General features: G+C 39.2%; 1 protein-coding gene across 1 annotated transcript in view; it reads right to left on the reverse strand.

Moving 5' to 3' along the window:
- The window catches only part of LOC127583893 (WD repeat-containing protein 72-like), a 230,103-nt gene that overhangs the window by 93,687 nt on the left and 114,663 nt on the right, over positions 1–21,753 (reverse strand). Inside the window, exon 15 of the mRNA XM_052040283.1 lies at positions 2,609–3,453. Within this exon, the coding sequence (XP_051896243.1) occupies positions 2,609–3,453 (845 nt within the window). The remainder of the gene's footprint in view (positions 1–2,608; positions 3,454–21,753) is intronic.

Raw genomic sequence — 21,753 nt, forward strand, 5'->3', positions numbered from 1 at the left:
GTCACAAATGTACAGAAATAACAAAGACACTCCGACAGAAATCGAATGGCAAGCATGACCACCTCAGGGAGCCCACGTTGATTTCTATCAGAAAGGCAATTTCTCGTCCTTGTTGATTTGAAGTGGATTGAAGGTTGACATGTGGGATCATGCAAGCCAGTGGAATATACAATTGAGGGAGTGAGATGATTTTTGCAATTCAAGGTATTTCTAAAAAATTAGTATTGGAAAACACACCTCAATTCACAGCATGTCTATTTGAACATGTCAGGAGGTGCAATGGTATCAAGCATTTATTCATTCATTCCCTTGCCACCCAGCCTCTATCAGTATAGCCAAAAGGTTGGTATATATTCTGAAGAAAGCTTGAAGAGACCAGTTTTCCAAGGTTGTATGAGTCTAGCCATGAAACACTGTTCAGTTAACTTCTTATTCAAGTATTATACATTCTACCAAAGGACTCACCCCAGTACAGTTGTTGATGCATTGCAGAGTTTGAATGCATGTGAGCTTAATACAGCCCAGCTTGGAGCAAAATGTGGTGGGGCAGCAGTTGAAATAAAAGCCAAGTTATGATTCACATCCTAATAACTCATTGGGAAGAGGCAAAAAGAAGCAGTTCAAGCAACGTGAGAAGATGGGAGCATTAAGACCACAAGCAAGTACAGCATCAGAAGTGGGATATTGGCAAGATGGCATCGCTCTGAAGTACAAAACAATATTTTATGCAACTCAGAGGTAAAGTCAGAAGTGTCCACCACACCAGAGGACATTGGTGAAAAACGTGATGATAAATTTACTCTTGAAATAGATACAGAACCAGTTACTGAAGAGGAGGCACAAGTCAATGATGAAATGAATCAGAATGTCACATATGTTTCAGATCCAGAAGTAACTACAGCACCAGAGAGCTCAAAACATTGAAAAGGTCCAAGAAGACAGTGTATAGGCTGAAGCTGTAATTGTACATATGTGAAGGGAGAGCAGTGTAGTATATTTGCCTGTAAACATGTAAATGAGTCATGTGTGTGATAAATTGTCATCACACATGTGAAGTAAGCTTAAAGAATTAACACATGTTCTGAAACTCCTGAAGTCTCATAGAGGTTGGCAGAGCTCACCAGCTCTACAATAGCAACTGACAGACCACCTCCTAATATTGTGTACTTATTCAATAAGGCCCATGTTTGTTTCCAGATCTGTAGTTATGAGGTTAATTCCTAACTGGCCTCTGAAATGACCTGTCATGACCCTTGGGGACAGACAATATATGCTGACCTTCCCTGCCAAGTCTACAGTCTTTGAAGAAGTAAAATAAAATGCAACTAGAAAAACTTTGGGCCAACTTGTCTTGGACCCAGACTGCCAAACCTGCCATCCACAGTGCCGATCATTTCAAAGAGCTGAGCATTCTGTATGGAAGACTCCTCCACATAGTGGAGTGGGTCACAAGTAGTGACCAAGTCTCGGGGTTTGTCAAAATAATAAATTTAAAATCAGTTTGAATAAATTTAAATAAACATCATTTTAAAAAAGTAAAATATAAAGATAAATAAAGCACTTTACTGCACTTCAAATGGTTTACATAAACTTTGAATTTGGTCTCTCGCTCAGCTCATTGGTGCTTCTTCAGTTCAACTCTGACTCTCACATTTCAACATATTGGCAGAGATGAGCTGTTCAGCAAGGAGGAGGCAGGCAGCAGTTCTCTATGCAATACGAGCTAGAGATTGGCACAATCTAGCCCGTAATGCACATGCGAATGATTTCTGGCCATCATCATCTAAACAAATAGATGTGTCCTGCAGACTCCATAATTCTTCCAGAGACTAAGGACTTGTCCGTGATTCTGTAACTGCCCCAATTCCCCACACTCACACCCAGCCCCAACACCTCTCCTCCTACCAGTAGGGCAAGTGTTTGCAGGAAATATTGGAATTTGAATTGCAATTCCTACAGGAGATACAGGACACAACTATATTTTTGGGAGGTCAATTATGTTTACAAAATAGCTTGAATTTTTTTGAAAATAAATCAAACATTTAACTTTTTAATTGCGCTGTTTTTGAATGTTTATTCCCTATAATTAAAGCAAATGTAGCCTTTCTTCAGAAAATGTATTCATGATTTACTACATTTGAAAAAAACATGAAAATCTAAGAGGCTGTATAAAATCCCTATGATCTTATGTCTATTTTAATTAAAAGAGCTGTTAGGAGGATTTATCCAATGAGTAATTATAGTAATGGACAACTATAGACTAATCTCTGAAGACATGACAACTGAATAGGAGGCTACACTTATTGAAATTATGATGGAATTTAGTTTGCCTAAAACACATTAACACTCCCCTGCATTATTTTGACTGAGGTAGATCATTTTCAAGGGAACACACCCCTCTCATTTTTAACCAAATCAGTAGTTCTACCTATAACAGTAATCTCTAAATAATAAAATGAACTTGAAAGGGTTAATTCACAGCATTTTCTAAGTTGTTAGCTGTTAGCAGGACCGCACATTAATGTTCAATATTTAAAATGACAAGCAAGTGGTAAGGTTTAGTTGGCTTTTGTTGTACAGTTAGATGATTAAACTCAACTGTTCTTACCTCACTATGTTATGCATTTCATTCCCCTTGGACAGGGAAGGCATTCTCATCTGTCGGTTGACTAACAAGATGACAGATAACAAATAGGATGTCATTTCTGACTGAAAGTTTCCATCTGCATCATCATTCAAGGTCTCCGCCACAGAAATAGTACAAGCCTGGGTAATATTTGAGACTTGTTTTGCAAGTTCCACAACTTTATTTGATATCTTGCTGCAGAATACATGGTCCTTTGTCACCTCTCGATTGAATTGATACCATCCCGGTAAAAGGAGAGACAAGTAATCATCCTGTGACAAAAGGCCAAAGGACACTGGACAGCGAGGCTGAAACATGCCCAGATGCTTAATGCAGAGTTCATCTAGCTCTCTATCCACACCCCAGGGAAAGAGACAGGAAATTAGTAACTTAGCTGCGTCTGTGGCCATATTAACATCCACTTTTTTCACTGCTGATGCTGTAACCTTTTTAGTACCTTTGGGTTTTGTTTTTTGTTTGCTACTTCCAGCTCCTTCCCTTCCAAATCCACCTGCATTGTGCTCGTTGTAAAATAAATGCTCACGGACCAAATCTTTTACTGAACCATTTGTCTGACTGAGATTTGTCGGTGTTTTGTTTCTTTTTAAAGACATTGGTGGTTTTTTGCTGTCGATGTTAGCTAGTCTTTTCAACACCTCATAGCTTTGGACAGTATTCGGTAATCTGGGTTCCTTTTCTTGATATGAGAGCAGCTGCTCACAGATGGTGCTGACATCAAACAACAAAACGTGGATGGTGCTGTCACTCCATTTTGCCTTCACTGGTCGGATAGTGAACGCCTGCGGAATGGGGTCTGGAAATGCAAACTGTAATTTAAAAGCAAAAAGTAGTGGTTAATGAGACAAGTTAGAAGCATGTGCAAAGAAAAAGATATAGAAGAAAATAATGGTGCAGCACATAGTCACAACGTATACGGTAACTCTGTAAGGTTTGTGAAAGAAGTTACCACAAGTGAAGAGGGTTACCCTGATCAGGTGTTCTATGTTTGAACTCTGTTCTACACTGAATTAGCTGATTTCAGCCAGGGGCATTATGACTGGCTGCAGTGCCCCAGGTTTAAGGAAGGATAACAAAATTAAATGATTGGCCAATGCTCACACTTTGCTCCCAACTGCTGGAAATATATACCATTGGATGAGGTACATGGACAAATTCAGATCCAGTTCTGATGTTCCTCACAGTTGAGTGAAGGATAAACACATTCAGTGTCTTGGGTTAATAACTTCATCTTTCAGTGAGATAGACACTTAGCAAGGAGTCAAGGCCTTCAGCCAGTCTTAGAAAATTGATAAAATTGAATTGGTAAAATTGGTTTACTATTGTTACATGTACCGAGGTACAGTGAAAAACTTTGTTTTGCATGCTGTCCATACAGATCATTTCATCACATCAATACATCGAGGTTGTACAAGGAAAAAGCAATAACAGACTGCAGAATATAGTGTTACAGTTACAGAGAAAGTGCAGTGCTGGCAAATAATAAGATGCAAGGCCATGACAAGGTAGATTGTGAGGTCTAGAGTCTATCTTATTGTACAAGAGGTCTGTTAAGTAGTTTTATAACAGTGAGATAGAAGGAAAAAAGGTAAAGAAATAAAAATAAGAATAATTGTCAGAGACTTAAAACAAAACAACACAGGAAGTTTACCAGATATCATCTACCTCCACTGGCTCACACAATAATCTTCAGAAAGAGAAGGTTGCCTTCACTGTGCAATTTGGCAGTTTATTATCATGCTTAAATATTAGTGCTTTGGGTTTGCCTGGGGCAAAATACCAAATTTCTGAAAACTAAATTACATCAACATAAGAAATAAACATTAAGAGCATTGTCTAAATCATTTGACAATCAATTTTGCTTAAAAAGTCATATTGTAAAATTTTTAAATAATTAAACTGTGAAGGTTTTTCTTCTTTTGCACAATGGTGATTACTGTTCATTTCTGTCACTTGTTTTGGACGGAGCAGGACTGAGTCATACTTCTTCATATGAGTCACTCTCTCCCCTGCAGCTCATGTGAAATGCTTCTGATATGCTTTGATAAGCTTTGGCTTTGAAGCTCATTAGCTTTATTTTTTTCTTATTTTCATAGCCACCTGAAAGTCTTTTCAATTGCTATAATGACTACCATAATAAAGGTAAAACATGTAAAACATTGATATTGGATTATTGAATTAAGAGTGAAGCAAACAGTATGTATTACAGTTTTTATTCTATTACTCGTGTAGCAGCCACATAACTTTCACCGATTCAAGTCCCACTTCTAAGAATTGAGTACAAGGATTTCGGCTGATAATTCCAGTGCAGAGATTAGGGATTGCTGCACTATTGGAGGTCCTGAATCAAAACTATTCCGTATCACTACTGTAAGAAACAGCAAGGGAATTATCCCAGGTCAATATATTCCCCTCAATTGAATTCACAAAAGACAAATTATTTGGTTCCCATCATATTGCTGTGAATGGTCTCCTGTATGTAATTTGGTTCCCTTGTTTTCTACAAGTGGTTACACATAAAAGTGCTTAAACAACTGCAAAGCATATTGGGACATCCTGAGAAAGATATGAAGGATGCTATGCAAGTGCGAGCCTTTCATTTCAGACAGCTTTTTCAAACACTACATTGGAAAAACACCAGCCTTGAGAAAGGTGATCAGAAACTGAAATAGGAAGGTAAACAGCAAAAAGAGGTAGTTTCCAAACATTACAAAGAAAGGCATGGTAATTGAACAAGGCCAATGCAAAAAACTAGTCAAGGGTAATTTAGGGCCCAATGGTCAACATGTGGAATGAGCTTCAGGTAGTGAAACAAGGGCAAAATACATGATAACTAGATCAAGCGATGAGGAAAATTGGTTTATTTCCAGAAAGGTGACAAGGTGAGATGAATGTTCTTGCTTATTTTGTGATCAAATACACATAGCAAGAAGTCGTAAACGCTCAAGTATTTTACACTGATTTATGAAAATATAGGAATAATCTTTTAGAATTAGAGCTGTAAGCAGGAGAGCTATCAGCAGTTGGGCTTTCACCAAGATTTGCCAAAGAAATCAATGAGGAATTAGGAATGTCCTTGGTTAATATTTTAGCAGCACTGTAAATGCAGGGCTCTAGCTAAGGAACATTATGGAATAATACTAGTTCAATATGCAAAAAGGAATGACACTTAAACCAAAAGATTAGGGACCAGTTGTTCTAATGTTTATACTGTGCAGCAGTTCAAGAGCATTGAACAGGAAATCATCAACATTTACTAGAAATGATCAGGGACCCAAAGTAATGGTTAATGAGATTTTTCAAACCGTAATCTCCCTAACAAATTAGGGTGTTCTTTGAAGAAATAATTCAGTTTAATGCTTCATGCTATCCTGGGAACTCTTAATAACTTTTAATAAAGTTCCATACTCTTGGAATTAGTGAGCTGATTTGGCAATCGAAAGCATGTGTCAATAAGCAGAAAAAGGCCACTTTGAAGGCTGATGGTCAGCAGTACTGTGGAAGGAGCTAATTATTATCATATTGTTATGAACAATAAGAGGAAAGGTACTTTTGGCAGTAATAGAACTGATCTATCCTGATAACAGAAAGATTACCAGTGTTTGATAGCCTTTGCAGTGAGGATGTATCAGTAGGATATATGGCAACTGTAAATTATCCCCAGTGTAGGCAAGTGTTAAAAGAATCAAAGAGGAGTTGATGGGCATATAAATGAGGATAGATTACAGGTAAATAATAGGAGTGGAACTGATGGGATTTCCCTTCTGGAGGCTGGCAAGGACCCAGTGGGCTGAATGGCCTCCTATAGCCTAATAAGTAAGTAAGTAGGATTTTAGTGTAGGTTAAAATAGCAGACCAAACCCTTGGGACATGGTTGGACAGCTACTTTCAGGCAAGTGAGGAACACATTGATGCAGCTTCACACCAGTCCAGATACAAGTCTGGAGCTATGGCACATTATGGAATATAACTCTTGCCTGGTTTTCAGCCAGATATTCCGATAAAAATTGTTTAGATGATTAGTTGGATGTTCTAAGCATTTAATATGCTGACTTCAAAGCCTGTGTGAACTTTACATGTTCTCCCTTTGACTGCAGGTTTCCTCCAGGTGCTCCAGTTTCCTCCCACATCCCAAAGATGTGCAGATTAGTGGGTTAATTGGCCACTGTAAATTGCTCCTAGTGTTTAGGTAAGGTGTAGAATCTGAGGAAGCTGATGGGAAAATGGGGAGAATAAACTAGGATCGGTGTAGGATTAGTGTAAAAGGGTGCTTGATCGTGGGTGCAGGCTCAGTGAACAAAAGGCCTGTTTTCATGCTGTACATCCATGACTCTTCTATAATGATTTAAGATGATGGATGTTTTTGTCTGACACTTAGATTTACAATTATTGGACAGAAACATAATACTTGCATGTTTCTAAACCAGACTATGCAACAGGGCTCATGCCATGATAGGATTCTAGATCCCTGGTCTTCTGGTAATACAGTGAAGATAGAGCCTTAAAAATGAAAGCCCTTGTTATAAAATTATTTGCAGTAAGGCTTATTAGATTCTTTTGAGAGAATTTGACAATGAGTCAGAAAGATAATTTTTATCCTAAATGAGTGATTGGTATGAAATATAATTCTTATTCTGGCTAGTGTCACTTTGTATTGGATTCAAACTAAATTGACAAGGGGAGTTTTGAATGTAGGGCTCAGCCTTATTAGTGGTAACTCTCAGAATGGGAATAACACTCATTGCAGAAAGGAAACAAATGCCATTTAAATTCCAGTTGAAGCAGCAATTACAAAACTCCTGCAAACTCGAAAAGCAGCCAGAGATTAATTTTGCTAAACATTAGATTGTTTTCATGAACTGCAACATTACAGCATATCTGTTCTGTAAATTTGCAGAATTATAAAGCACATACAGTGACCAGCAGAGGTCATCAAGGAGCATTGGGTCAAATGGGTGTGCAAAGCAGACCTTGAATTTCCTTGCACCAGAGGTAAGTCTGGTGCCAAACACTGCCAACAATTGTATTGATCATTAATATTGCAGAGGCTACAACAGACATTTAGCAAAGGAAATGCCTTCAGGAACTTCTGCTGCAGATAAAACCAGGGAATTCACTTACAACAGAAATGGTACATATTTTTTGATTGCCTCAGTGACTGCATTCTATGTTCAAGTATGGACGTTTATGTTCCAAGTGTGCAAGTTAAAGACATCAGCAATGGAAATGCAAGCAACATTTCTTGACAATCTAAGCTGTGATGGTGCTGAAGGTGTCAGTGTTTGCCTCATCTAGCAGGTAGATATAGCAATGCCGTGAATTGGATAAATGCTGCAAGTCTCTGGTATAAAGCCAATAGTGCCCCTGTACACAGCAACCCTCACAGAAAAGAGAGTAACAGATGTCCATCATTTTATTGATAAGAGCAGTTTGCTAATAAATGTTAAAGTTAAATTTCACAGAAACTTTCTGTTGTTTATGCCATTTTATTTATTCAATTTAGTATCTGTCCCAGGAGACTATTATCCCTCTGCCCTACTTACCTGCAGCTTCACACCCCTACAAAAGCTGATCATTAATTTTCTCTTACTTCTAAAAGTCAGGGTGGGGAATGATTTTTTTCTGAGGATTAATCCTCAAATGGGTTATTAAACCTCAGAGAGTATGGGGCAATGAGCACCACCACAACATGTTGCTTTTTACTTGATTTCACAAAACCTGGCTTTTTTTTATGTCAGCAATGAGGTTGTCCCCATTAAAAAAGGTCATTCTCGGTCTCAGGAAAGGGCAATCTTCCCCTGGGTGTTTTTCCCTAAGCCATATGGGCACCCAAGGTATTGGCTTAATCAATACTTGAGGATGGACCTCTATTGAGCTCAAGGGGATCTGGAGTCCAGCACTGCCAGATGTCATGCTTGGCCTGGCCTTTCTACTTCTCCTTAGCAGATGGTTCTCCAGTGGCCTGTGCCTCAGGCTGACAAGTATAAAGAAACTGAAATATAAATGCAAAAAGAACTAACCCACATTGGAAAGGTTGAGGGTTCTTTGCCAAACTCACTAAGAAACAATAAAATTAAGAAGTTTGGAAGACCGAGTACCTTATGCAGAAATCCCAGAAGGCCAACCATCTACATTGTAGCACTCCCCGTAAGATTATGTTTCAGCTTGCTTATCAAACCTCAAAGCTCCTGTTGCAAACTTTACACAATTATATGCCTTCATGTCATTTAGAAAAGTTCACATAAAGCAACATACATTTGTGAGGACTTCATTGCAAATAGCTAAAGTGGGCTATATCCAGGTGTGGTTTTAACTTACTCCGAACATTCAGGGTGTTTTAGTTCTAACATTTGTTACTGATTCAGGCAAAATTATGTTTTAGCTGCTTCTGTAGGTACCAGTTTTCCTAAATTCTAAAACAAGGGTCTGTTCCTCGAAGGCAGAAAGCAAAATTTCTAAACACAGAGAGTTGCAAAGGTCACTAAGTTTGTGCAATATCACTTCTTGCAGGTTACAGGAGCAGTATAAAGCAGCTCCTTAAGCTCGTTTATATTTTATTGCAACATATATGCTTCTCAGTCAAATTTAACAGAATGTGTTTGCTGCAGTCTGTTTGACCCTGTAGTGCTATATTCTGACCCTGAACCAGCACACAAAACACTCTTGCTAAGATCAAAGTGAAACTAACAGTAACAATAAGGGAAGTTGAAAAGCTCTTTCAGGTTTAAAACATGAACTGGACAGGCAATGGAACCTCAATACCTTTTCAGGCAGTAAAATGCCTCAGAGTGATCTGCTGCACCACTCAGCTCTTTTGTTAATTAGATGCAAAAGGGGTTACTTGGTGACAAAAAAACAAAACTCCCCCTTAATGACAACCGTGACACTAAAGAATGAAAGCTTCGGGTCGCCTCTTCTGAAATCCTTTCTCCTGAGGTGTGGTGCAGGACTGAGAATATTTTGAACGGTAACGATTGAATTCACAAATACACCCAAAGGACAGCAGCTCAGTGATTGGCAGCACAAATAGAAGAGAGACGAGAAAGCCCTCAATTTGCAGCTGATGCACAGGAAGAACATGGTGAGTTCGGTTTACAATAGAGAAAACATTACCAAGCTAATGGCACAGGCAATCTTCTGACCATCATGCATCTCTGTTAGCAGCAGGGCATCTATTTTCAGTTAAGTGCTGGAGTGCCTTTTTGCTTTCTTGAACCACGGCAGGGGTATACAACCTACTGCACAAAACCAAGTGACTGGTAATAAATTACTATATTGGATACTTTTGTTGCCTCTCGCCAATGATTTCACTACATATTCCTGCTATCGTTACTAATTAAAGCAATGACAGCTTTGGCAATTTTTATCCTGCTGTAGATCACGCCTTCACGTTCCAACTGCTTCAGTAGGACCCAAAGGGTCAAGAGGCCCTTTTGACCTCTGTCAGTTAATATCCATTGACCACTTGCTACTTAGTGCAATCTCAAATGAACAGATGGACACCTTACTGCAAGCTACTATAAAACCCAGAAAATAAAGATGAATGATATTGTTCTTGGGTTTGAAAATGGTTTGTGAGGGTAAAATTGGGAAGGATCTATTTAATAAAATCCTATTCCCTTCAAAATGCATAAAGTAGTCAAACCTGTTCCAAGGCTGCTGCAGTTAAGGGTCTGTATTGAAGGATTTTATCTTTACATTCAAATATAACTTTGTCCCTTTCATATCTTCTAAATAGCAGGCAGTAAACCTCATAACTGAATTACTATAAAACTCTGACTCATGTTCTAATTTGACATTTGAGCAATCTTGATGATCTTTCAGTCCTCATTTTATGTTGACCTGCACTGCAGGAGAGCCAGGTCTAATTTCCATAGTAAAATTAAATTTCAGTCCGTTTCCACAGAATTTGGGCACCAAAGCTGTTACTTTCTGTGTCTGTGGAGAAGAATAGGCTCTGAAGACAGTGAGCCATTTTAGCATTCTCCACGCATTTGAAGAAACAAAATTGTGTGTTCTTCAAGAGTTAAGATGTAAGAATTTAGTGACAAAACCATTTCTGATTATACATTTGTTCTAAAAGCAAATCAAATTGGCAGTGTTATGGTGTGGTTGTATAACAGAAAGCATGTCTGAAGAAAGTTGCTGAAAAAAAGTGATTTTGTTTTTTTTTAGTGTTATTCAAAGGCTGATATGTTCAGCCAGAAGGCTGCTGTGTATGCTGTATCACTTTCATGGCAACAAGCACAAGTTCATGTTTTTAAAACTTTGTGTGTTTTACTGAGAATAACAGATGGCTCAATGTATTAGAAAGAGACTTCAATATATTTTTCAGCTTTGAATTGGTTTGGGACTAGTTTTTGAACAACAGACAAATACATGAACAAAGCCAACAAACAACTCCAATCACTAGGTTATTTTGTTTTAAATTGTGTGTATTATTTTCTGTCACTGATAAATAAATCTGAGGTGGTATGGTTGAAGAACTAAAAAAGGCAGCAACCCTGTTTTAAGCATGACATATTCTTAAAGCTCATTTTACTGAACACCTTTTACCCAATGAGTACTTCTGGATTTGCACTTGCTTTTGCACCACTGCTTTCTTCTGGTAGGTGAAAATGTGAATCAGTTGAAGGGAGGAAGAGGAGCTTCAGGAAAAAAAACACTGAATTTGCTGGAATTAGATTGCTGAACATGAACATTAGCAATGATATAACTCATCTCTGCTGGTTTTGCTAAAACAGAGTTTGTGAAGCAAAAATCAGTTGATTAGCCCACATGATAATTTCACAGTCTCTTTGTACAGCAACAACTACTGCAACTACCTTCATTTATATAGCACCTTTAACTGACTAATTCTCCTGAAGTAATTAAAAGAGCAGGAACAGATTGCCACCTGTAGTTTAAGAACTGGGAGAGATGAAGAAAACAAAAGTGCAAAATAAAGTGCAAATCAATAAGTATTACATTCAATGAGTAAAAAGTGTTCATTGAAATGAGAAGAGCTTTTAAAAAGATGGCAGCTATGGGATAATTGCAGATTATCTATCAGAGATATGGTCACTTTACTTCCTAAAAATATCATTGTAAAGCAGAGAACAAACCCTTTCATATTAATTTAAAAGAGCTAATCAATTAGTATCACATCTTACACTTTCTCATTGCCCTGTAAGTATATATTTTTTAAATATAAATCCCAAATTCCTACTGAATGTTACCATTGAAGCTGCTTCTGTCACCTAATGTACAGTGTCCAGTTATAACACTTCACTGCATCATCTATATTTAAATGAATTTACTATAATAAGTGCTTTCATCTTTCTGCAGAAGCACAGAGGAAGTGTCTTCTTAAGAAATTCCCAGCTGATGCAGGCAAAAGAGCATCTCTCAAAGGTGAAATAAGTTGTGTGGAGCATACACACATAGAAGCAGGAGTGGGACTTTAGCCCCTTGAGTCAATTACATCATGGCCGATCAATGGCTTAACTCCACCCCATTTTTTTCATATCCGTTAATACCTCTGATTAACAGAAATCTATCAGTATCAGATTAAAAACTGACTGAGCATGAATTGCCATTTGTATCCAAAGATCCAAAGTTCCACCACCTCTATCCATTTCCTACCTTCACTCCTGAAAGGCCTAAAATCTTTAAGGCTTCGAAATTGGTGGAAATAGTTTATCCAGACGTTTTCAACACTTTCCCTTCTTTTCTTGTTAACCGTCTCAGTTCCAAAAAACACAGCCATGATTTGTGTCACCTCACATCATGATTTAACACTTTAGGTACCACTGTGGTATATCTGCACTGTTCTCCCTCCAAGGCCATCATATCTTTTCGAACTGTGGTGCCCAGACCTGGTCATGGTGCTTCATGATCTTGTACTGCTGCATACAACTTGTATATTAGTGCTTTAGACACAAAGACCATCATCTCAAAAGTTGTATTGGTTATTTTGTGAGCTGGTCAATGTCATTCATTTGATTCAGGTAAATGGACACCACAGTCTCTTTGTACCACTGTTGTTTCTAGCTTTTCACTATTTAGTAGGTAGCTATTCCATCCATTAAGACCCAAATTAAGATGACAATACATTTGCCTATATTTCATATTATTTTCATTTCAGATTTCCTTATGGAAAGAGGCAATTTGGTACACTGAGTCTCTGTCGGCTCTCTGAATAATTTTATCAATCCCACTAATCCGCTTACTTCCCTGTAACCTATTCTTTCTCACATGTGATCAACTCCCTAACCGCCTACACTATGGGTCAGAACTAGAATCAGAATCAGGTTTACTACCACTGACATACGTCATGAAATTTGTTGTCTTGCGGCAGCAGTACAGTGTAAGACATAAAGACATAAAAATTACTACAAGTTACAAAAATAAATAAATAGTGCAAAAGAGGAATAATGAGGCAATTTACAATAATGGGGTGATTTACAATAGGTAATTAACCTACCAACCACAACATGTGGGAGGAAGCCAGAGGTCAGGCAGAATCTATGGAGAGGGAAACAAGGTTTCAGGTCAACGACTCTTTGTCAGAACTGGAAAATTGCTGAGCATCTGTGTTTCAGATTTCCACCATCTTTAATTTTTTAAAAACTTTTCAAAGAAGCTAAGGGCTGGCTGAGAACCCTTTTTTTCCTTTGTGGATAAGATGAACAATGTGCCTAGGGTAAGCGATTTAGAGGTGCACTAACTGTACCACTGTGGTGTCATTATTTAGCAGTTTTGCTCTGTGTCACTGCTGTATGGATAGATTTTCCATGACCAACCTAATGGTGATGTTCCTTACCTACTCTATTAGTGGGCACTGGCAAATAGCAGGCACAATCTCTCAATGAATTTGAGATTTGCGGCCAACAGTGCCTCACCAGTAGCAGAGTTTTGGTAAATTTACCTTGCACTATGAAATGCAGCTTAAATGAGCGATGTGGAGTGGAAATGCCCTCCAGAGAGAAAGAAGAAACAAACTGTACCAGTCTCTTTGGATGGTTGATGAGCAGCAAGACAGAATTGGAAATCAGCTTAGAGAGATCACTGATCAAATGGCTTTGCAAGTCCTCAGCTCAAAGCTTTCGGGCAAATTAACTTGGCTGATGTGGTTTACTGGTTGAGATTCAGCTCCCCTGGTAGGCGCTCAAGTGTCACTGTTAGAAGGTCTTAGAGAATCTTTTACCAATATCAACAATTCATCTGATGACACTTTGATCTTCTAGCTGAGAGAAGGATACACTTGCTTTATAGCAGGTTCACTAGATTGATTCCTGGTTTAAGAGGGTTATAAGGAGTTTGAGCAGAAAGGATACATGTTCTCTGGAGTTTTGAAGAATGAAACGTGTGAAGTGTTTGGAAGGATTCCAAGGGTAGTTGCTGAGAGGCTGTGTTCCCTCACCCAAGAGCCTAGAAACTGTGTTAATTTTAAAATAAGGAGCCTTCCCTTTACCATTGAGATGAGGAGAAATTTCTTCACTCAGAGGATGTGAAACTTTGGAATTCTCTATCCCAGAGAACTGAGACATCTAGTTCTTTTTTTTTATTTACAGCATGGTAACAGGCCCTTCCGGTCCAACGAGTCTGCGCCGCCCATTTTAAACCCACGTTAACCTACCCGTACATCTTTAGTTTGTTCAAGGTAGAGACTGATGGAATTTTCACCTTTGCCTGGCAGTCAATAAACAATCTTATGTTATAAGATTAATGTTGCTGGTCAAATGGGATGAATGGTCAGCGATAATGACCTTGGATTCCTTGAGAAATTTGCACAATCTTGTTTGCTAGTGGAATCAGGTACTGATGATTGTGTGATGTGATGGCTGATGATTGTCTGTGCACAGGAAATCAACAACTGAGACAACTAGGCTGTGGCAAGACACAAACCATGTAACATCTTGCCAATGACTGCCCGCTGATGCTCAACACCAGACTGCACAAACTGCACACAGCTACTGTAGACACATCACATGGCTCAGGAACTACTCATGGTACCTAAATGAGGGCCAAATTAAAGAAAGAGTGGATAGTGGAGGAAATAGAGTGGATATAGAAGACTAGTTAAATGGAGGAGGTGCAAGTAGTCCTACCATCTACTCCACATCTGCTACGTACTTCTGTAAAATGCCCTTTCTGTATAGCATGCCATTGGCAAAGGTGAGAAGGGTCAACTAATGAAAATAACAAGAGCGCCCAAAATTACCCAGCAAAAATTTGGAAATGATACATTGTATGGAAAAATATTGGGAAAAGAGGTAGGGAAATAGATCCCTCCCAGCCATCTCATCTCCCAGCAAGGGCAAAGCAGATGCAATCAGAGATCCTAATTTAACTGCACAACAACGGCATAGTCTCTTCTGAAATGGCTTCCTAGTTCCCTGCTGCACATTTATCCAGACTGATTGATCTACAGTAGTAGATGCTGCTGATTAAGTTCATACCAGCCTTTGGTCTAGAAAAAGATGTAAATGTAGCACCAACTACCTCGGGGAGACTAATGATGTCAATGGCCACTTTGGAACTGGCAGTGGCAGCAGTTTGTACTGGCCACACATTTAGTCAATAGCAAACATGAAGATGACACAAAGGTTGGAGGAGTTGTGGATAGTGTAGAAGATTGTCGTAGGTTACAACGGGATATAGACAGGATGCGGAGTTGGGCGGAGAAGTAGCAGGTGGAGTCCAATCTGGAAAAGTGTGAAGTGATACACTTTGGAAGAACAAACTTGAAGGCGGAGTACAAGGTTAATGGCAGGATTCTTAGCAGTGTGGAGGAATAGAGGGATCTTGGGGTCCACGTCCATAGATCCCTCAAAGTTGCCGCGCAAGTTGATAGGGTAGTTAAGAAGGTGTGGTGTGCTGGCCTTCATTAGTTTGGGGATTGAGTTCAGGAGCCACGAGGTAATGTTAGACCACACTTAGAGAATTGTGTTCAGTTCTGGTTGCCTCATTATAGGAAGGATGTGGAAGCTTTAGAGAGGGTGCAGAGGAGAATTACCAGGATGCTGTCTGGATTAGAGAACATGCTTTGTGAGGAAAGGTTGAGCGAGCTAGGACTTTTGTCTTTGGAGCAACGCAGGATGAGAGGTGACTTGATAGAAGTTTATCAGATTATGAGGGGCACAGATAGAGTGGACAGCCAGCACCTTTTCCCCAGGGCAGCAATGGCCAATTCCAGAGGACATCAATTTAAGATCAGAGGAGGAAAGTTTAGGGGAGATGCCAGAGGTAGGTTTTTTACACTGAGAGTGGTAGGTGCCTGGAATGCACTGCCAGGGGTGGTGGCAGAGGCTGATACAATAGGGACAATTAAGAGACTCTTAGAGAGGCACATGGATGTAGGAAAAATGGAGGGTATGGGCTGTGTAGGAGGGAAGGGTTAGATTGATCGTGGAGTAGGTTTATATAGGTCGGCACAACATCGTGGGCTGAAGGGCCCATACTGTACTGTACTGTTCTATGTTCAAACTCAAGTCATTAGTTTTGATTTTCCCTACTAAACTACACATTTTCTGCAGCGAGCTACCTAACTCAATTCTGGTTCATGTTGGCAATTGGTTGTTAAATATTATGTGCTCCCCTCACAGCAAGTGAGATGGTGTAAAGGGACAATGAAGGCTTTAGAAAGAAAGTGAACTTTGTATTTCCATGGATTCTTTCACAATCTCTGTATTTCCCAATTAAGTATCTTTCAACATTGTCTCTCTGGTATTATGTAGGAAGTGTGGCTGTCACACTTGTATGGCAAACACTCCCAAACAACAAGATTAAAATGACCAGGTGATCTTGTTAATGATGTTGGTTGAAGGATAAAAATAGGTCAGTACCCAGCAGCTAGGTTCACTGCTGTGTTTTGTAATAATTCCATTGGATCTTTTACATCCATAGAGAGAAGGGTGTTCAGTGTAACATCTCATCTGAATGGCAACATTGCCAATAGTGTGGCACTCCCTCAGCACCAGATCAATGAACCAGCATAGATCTTTGTGCTCAAACCTGTCAAGTGAAGTGAGAAGGCAGTGAAAGCAGTGGACTTTATTTCCTTTCCCAGATCCTGTTAACCACTCGCTCCAAGCAAAAGTCACCAATAATCTAAAAGTTAACTGTTTCTTGGCTCATTAATCAACCTATCACTCTACTTGCTTTCATGGACCCAGAGTTTCCACTAGTAAAGATCATTCAGGTTCCTACAATTTTGCAGTGACAACTTGGTGTATAGGCATCATTGGACCTAACTGTGATGTCTTGTGAAGAGAAACCACTATTTTAGCTCACACATACAGAATGGCTAATCAACAAAGGTCCTGGAAGGGTGAAGTGTCTTTGGCACCATCCAAGCTGGTCGGCTCTGAATTAAAGCAGGAAAAGGAAGAGCAACTTTTTTTATATTTGGGAAAGCACTGCTGAGTTGGTTGAAGAAGAAGGCACTCTAAATAGCTTTCAAAAGAAAACTGTACGTACACTTGAAAAAGAAGAATATGGAAGACAAGTAGCAGTGTGGGGCTAATTGAGCATTTCTTTCAAAAAGCCAGCAGACACACAATGGGCTGAATAGCCTCCTGCATGTGATTCTACAAAAGCAAGTGAAAATTAAATAATACTTAATGATGGACGTTCTTAGATGTTGAAAAATGAATTTACATACAGCATAATACAAGAACCTGAACATTCAAGATCAAATTTCAAAGCAAAGCATTGATTTAAAATGGCATTGACAGTAGTTCGTAAGTCTAAACCCCGTGGATCCACACAAGTTCCTGCTGGTAGAATCTGTTCGAATCTCACACCCTGGCACGTAAACTCTGTGCTTCAGACTTGATCCAGATGGTACTGCCCTTCTCCCTTGCTCCCGGTAACGATTGGTGGTTCCTCTTTCAGATACTACACCCCTAGACTCTGCAATACTCTCCCAATCTTACTCTGCTTTGTAGTCTTTCACCTTCACAAGTCTCTTCCCTTAGGCATTTTATTTAACTTCTCTTTTTCTTCTTGCATCGTCCAATCTCCTGCAATGTGCCTCGAGCTATTCACAATAGGAAAGGAAACTGTATACAATTATATTTGTGATTTGATGAAGGATTGAGCAGAAGTATATTTTTCTACACTTACTCAATGCGACACAGAAATTTGAATAGTTCCATCAGCAGTTATGTAGCAAAAATACATTGAATCAAACAAAATAGTTATAAACAATCCATCCTCTGATCTGTGTACAAAATGTTGGAAATTCCTGGATGCAGTCAACTGCCAATGCTTGTCACTCCCCTAATCATTGGGTCTGTGTTTACTCAGAATGGATCTTCATTCAGCAACTTTGTCCATGAAGCCAACTTTAACTAGTTGGCAAGTCCTTCTGATCATACGTAGCATCACATGCCAGAGCCTCAGCAAGTCCTGCCCACTGAAGAACAATTGGCTAACACACTCCCACAGACATACTGGCTGTCAAAACCGTTCAGTACTTGGAATGTTTCTAAACAGTCAAAACAATTAAAATTAATCACACTATTAAAGAATGTTAATGCTGATGGAAGAACTAAAAAAATGAAATCGCATACAACCACAAGAAAACACTGAAATACAATTAAATACATTTAAGTCAACTCAATTAACTCAAATTACCTAATTTTACTCATACCTGGTCCTCGCCATTAAAATGAATGGAGTTACTAAACCTGTGCAGGAAGTTGTCTCTCTGCAGTTAGGCTTCACATCTAATATAGGAACGCTGCTAGTAGATGGCCAGTGAAGGTTTGGGACTTCTACTTTTCTGCACTGTTGTTTGTGATATATTTAAATGACTTGGATGAAACTGTAGATGGGTGAGTTAGTTGGACCTGATGCAGAGTTTTAAGTCAAAGCGTCGACAATTCCTTTCCTCCCCCGGATGCCTCTCAACCCGCTGAGTTCCTCCAGCAGATTGTTTATTGCTCCAGATCCCAGCACTCTCATGTGCTCCTTTTGAATGTTAGGTAATAACCCTGTTAATGGCCTCCTTCTTTACACAATGATTGGCTCATTTTCATAAGCATTTCATTATACAGTACAGTAGAAAGAGCTGATGTGCATTATTTTAAATTACACACAAATGGCTGTGAGTCATGGACTGCAATATAACTGAGATTTCTGCAGAGTACAAAAACTGTCCAGTATTCATTCTCCTAGTTTATGGTGTCACTGTAGCCTTTCAGTTGTTACAATCATGCAACACATTCCAACTCAACTGTTCATCTGTGCGTGGAATGATGCCCACAGGGAACAAAGCTGCAACTCAAGGAACGTTCAGGTACAAGAAAAACTGAACCACACAGAGTCAATGCATCACTGTGGTAGAGATGCCTATAGGCAAAATGTACTTCTCACAGTCCAGCAACTCTCTGTATTATAACAGTGGTTTGGTACTAGCTCTGTCCCGCTTTTAGAATGAAAAACAACAATTTGAAACACCAATTTGGTTTCTAATTAGCACCAGCAGGGCACTTCTGGGAGAAAACAGTTTGCTCAAGACAGCATTTAATCTCCAGTGTTTACTCAAGGACATTAACTATCTGTTATTGTGATGCCAGACCATCTCAGCCATAATAATCACATCCAGTAAAAGTCTGTTAATGTTTTTTTGAAGAAAGGTTGAATAATTACTACAAGAATAAGAGATTCTTAATAAAACTTAATAAAGTAAGTTTTATTTAAAAATAAAATGTATTGATAAAATAATTACTTTATTTTATCGAATTATTTAATTTAGTAATTGTTAATTCATGTTTAATTAATATAATCATAAGTTACTATTTAATAGACTGGTGATTTATTAAATTATTTGCTTTATTATACACTATATTATACATTGTACATACAATATACATTATTTATCACAAATAATATACATTATATACTATGCAGAAAGTATTTTATCAACTTACACATAAATGGCTGCACGTCCTTCACTGCAATATAAACAGATGTGTGCACACCTTGGACAACCAGAACTCCACAACACAACACTGGATTCAACCTCTAGAAGTAAGGTCGGGCTAACTTTATAAGGCTACCTACCCCCAACCTGAACTGAACCTCTGATATGACTAACCACCTCCCCACTTGCCCTTAAATTCCCTTGTGACCGCGCCCCCCCCCAATCAATCAAGACCTATGACCCACTGACTGGCTGAAGCCGATGATCCCTCATTTACCCTTGCCTATGACACCCCTAATGGAACAATGGAGGCCACAATTTCCAAACCACATCCCAACCATGCCACTTTCCAAATCATTGCCCCATTTCTCCACCCTCTCGCTCCTAGCTCTGATCTTGCCCACTGACACATACATCAATATTGCTTCACCTTTACATACCCCTCCCTAGCCCACAGCTTCCATCTTGCTCACCAACACTCAACTCATTCTCTGGCTCCTGGTAGCAAATCAACAGCCTATACCTGCTCAAGTACCTATCCATCAAGGGGTAAAGGTACTGGAGGGTCAGATGTTATATTGTGGGGATACTTGAATCAGAACACCATGGAGATATTGGTCAGGAGGTTTGAAGGGTTGGGTTGTAAGGTTATGATTTAATGTTGGGGAGGGAAAATTCAGTGGAATGCAGGGTATTAGTTGGGAAAAGTAAGAAAATTGGAGAGTTGGGGGGGGGGGTTGCTTGTCAAGGAATTTCATAAGACAGGACCTGGCTAAAGTAGACTGGGAGCAGCTACTTACAGATAGGTCTATGTGGGGCAAGTGAGAGTCATTCAAAAGTGAAATAATGAGAGTTCAGGGCCAACCCATTACCATAAGAGTGAAAAGTACTGACAAGTCCAAGGAACCCTGGATGTCAAAGGATGTTGAGGACTGGATAAAGTAAAAAAGGGAAGCATATAACGGAGCAGTCCTTCAGGAGAGTAGAAAGTGTCAGAGGGTACTTAAAAAAGGAATAAGGGCAAAGAGGGGGCACAAAATATCATTGGCAGACATTATCAAGGAAAATACCAAAGCATTTTCTAAGTATTTTAAGAGTAAGAGGTAACCTGAGAACGAGTGGGGCTCATTAGAAAACAAAATGGCAAAATGTGTGTGAAGACAGAGGATGTAGGTGATGCTTTAAATGAATACTTCATGAATGCTTCTCATCTGTATTCACTAGGGAGAAGGACATTGTAGTTGGAGAATTAGTGGGAGGGACGGATGGTGGTGAAGTTATAAAGTATGTTATCATTATAACGGAAAATGTATTAGTGAGCTTAACGGTGGATGAAATCACAAGGCCTGATGCAATGTTTCCAGGCTGTTGTGGGAGCTGTTAAGGGAAGCGATTGCTGGGGTCCTGACAGGGATTTTTAAATCATTGCTGACCAAAGATGAGGTGCTAGGTGACTGGAGGACAGCAAATATGATACCCCATTCAAGGAAAAATATTCTGAAGGACAGGATTATTCGGCACTTGGAAAGACAGGAATTGATCAGGAATAACATGGTTTTGTTGGGGGAAATACTATCTGACCAATTTGATTGAATTTTTTTGAAGAGGTACAAAATATATAGATGAGGGGAGTGCAGTTGACATGGCCTATATGGACGTCAGAAAGGCCTTCAACATGGGAGATTATTCCATAAAGGTTAGAACCCATGAGGATCCAGGGCAAGTTGGCAAATTGGATCCAAAACTGGCTTGGTAATAGGAGACAGAGGGGACTGTGGAAGGTTGTTTTTGTGATTGGAAGGCTGTGACTAGTGAAGCACCACAGGGATTACTGTTTGTTGTACATATTAACCATTTAGAAATGAATTTAGGAGATTTAAAAGTAGGAATTTCATGCCGGAACTATTTAAAGCATTAGTTTGGGCACTGCTGTTGTACTGCTCTGGTCACCATACCATAGGAAAGAGGTGATACACCAGAGAGGGCGCAGAGTTTATGACAACTGGAGAATTCTACTTATGAGTAAAGAATGGCTTGGCTGATGTTATTTTCTTTGGAATGAAGGCCAACGAGAGAACATAAATAAAATAAGAGCAGGAATAGGCCACTTGGGCCCCTAAGCTTGCCCCACCATTCAACATCATCATGGCTAACTACCCCAAGCCTCAACTACTTATTTGTGCCAGATCCCCAA

This window comes from Pristis pectinata, chromosome 28 (assembly GCF_009764475.1).
Source record: "Pristis pectinata isolate sPriPec2 chromosome 28, sPriPec2.1.pri, whole genome shotgun sequence".
Classification (NCBI taxonomy): Eukaryota; Metazoa; Chordata; class Chondrichthyes; order Rhinopristiformes; family Pristidae; genus Pristis; species Pristis pectinata.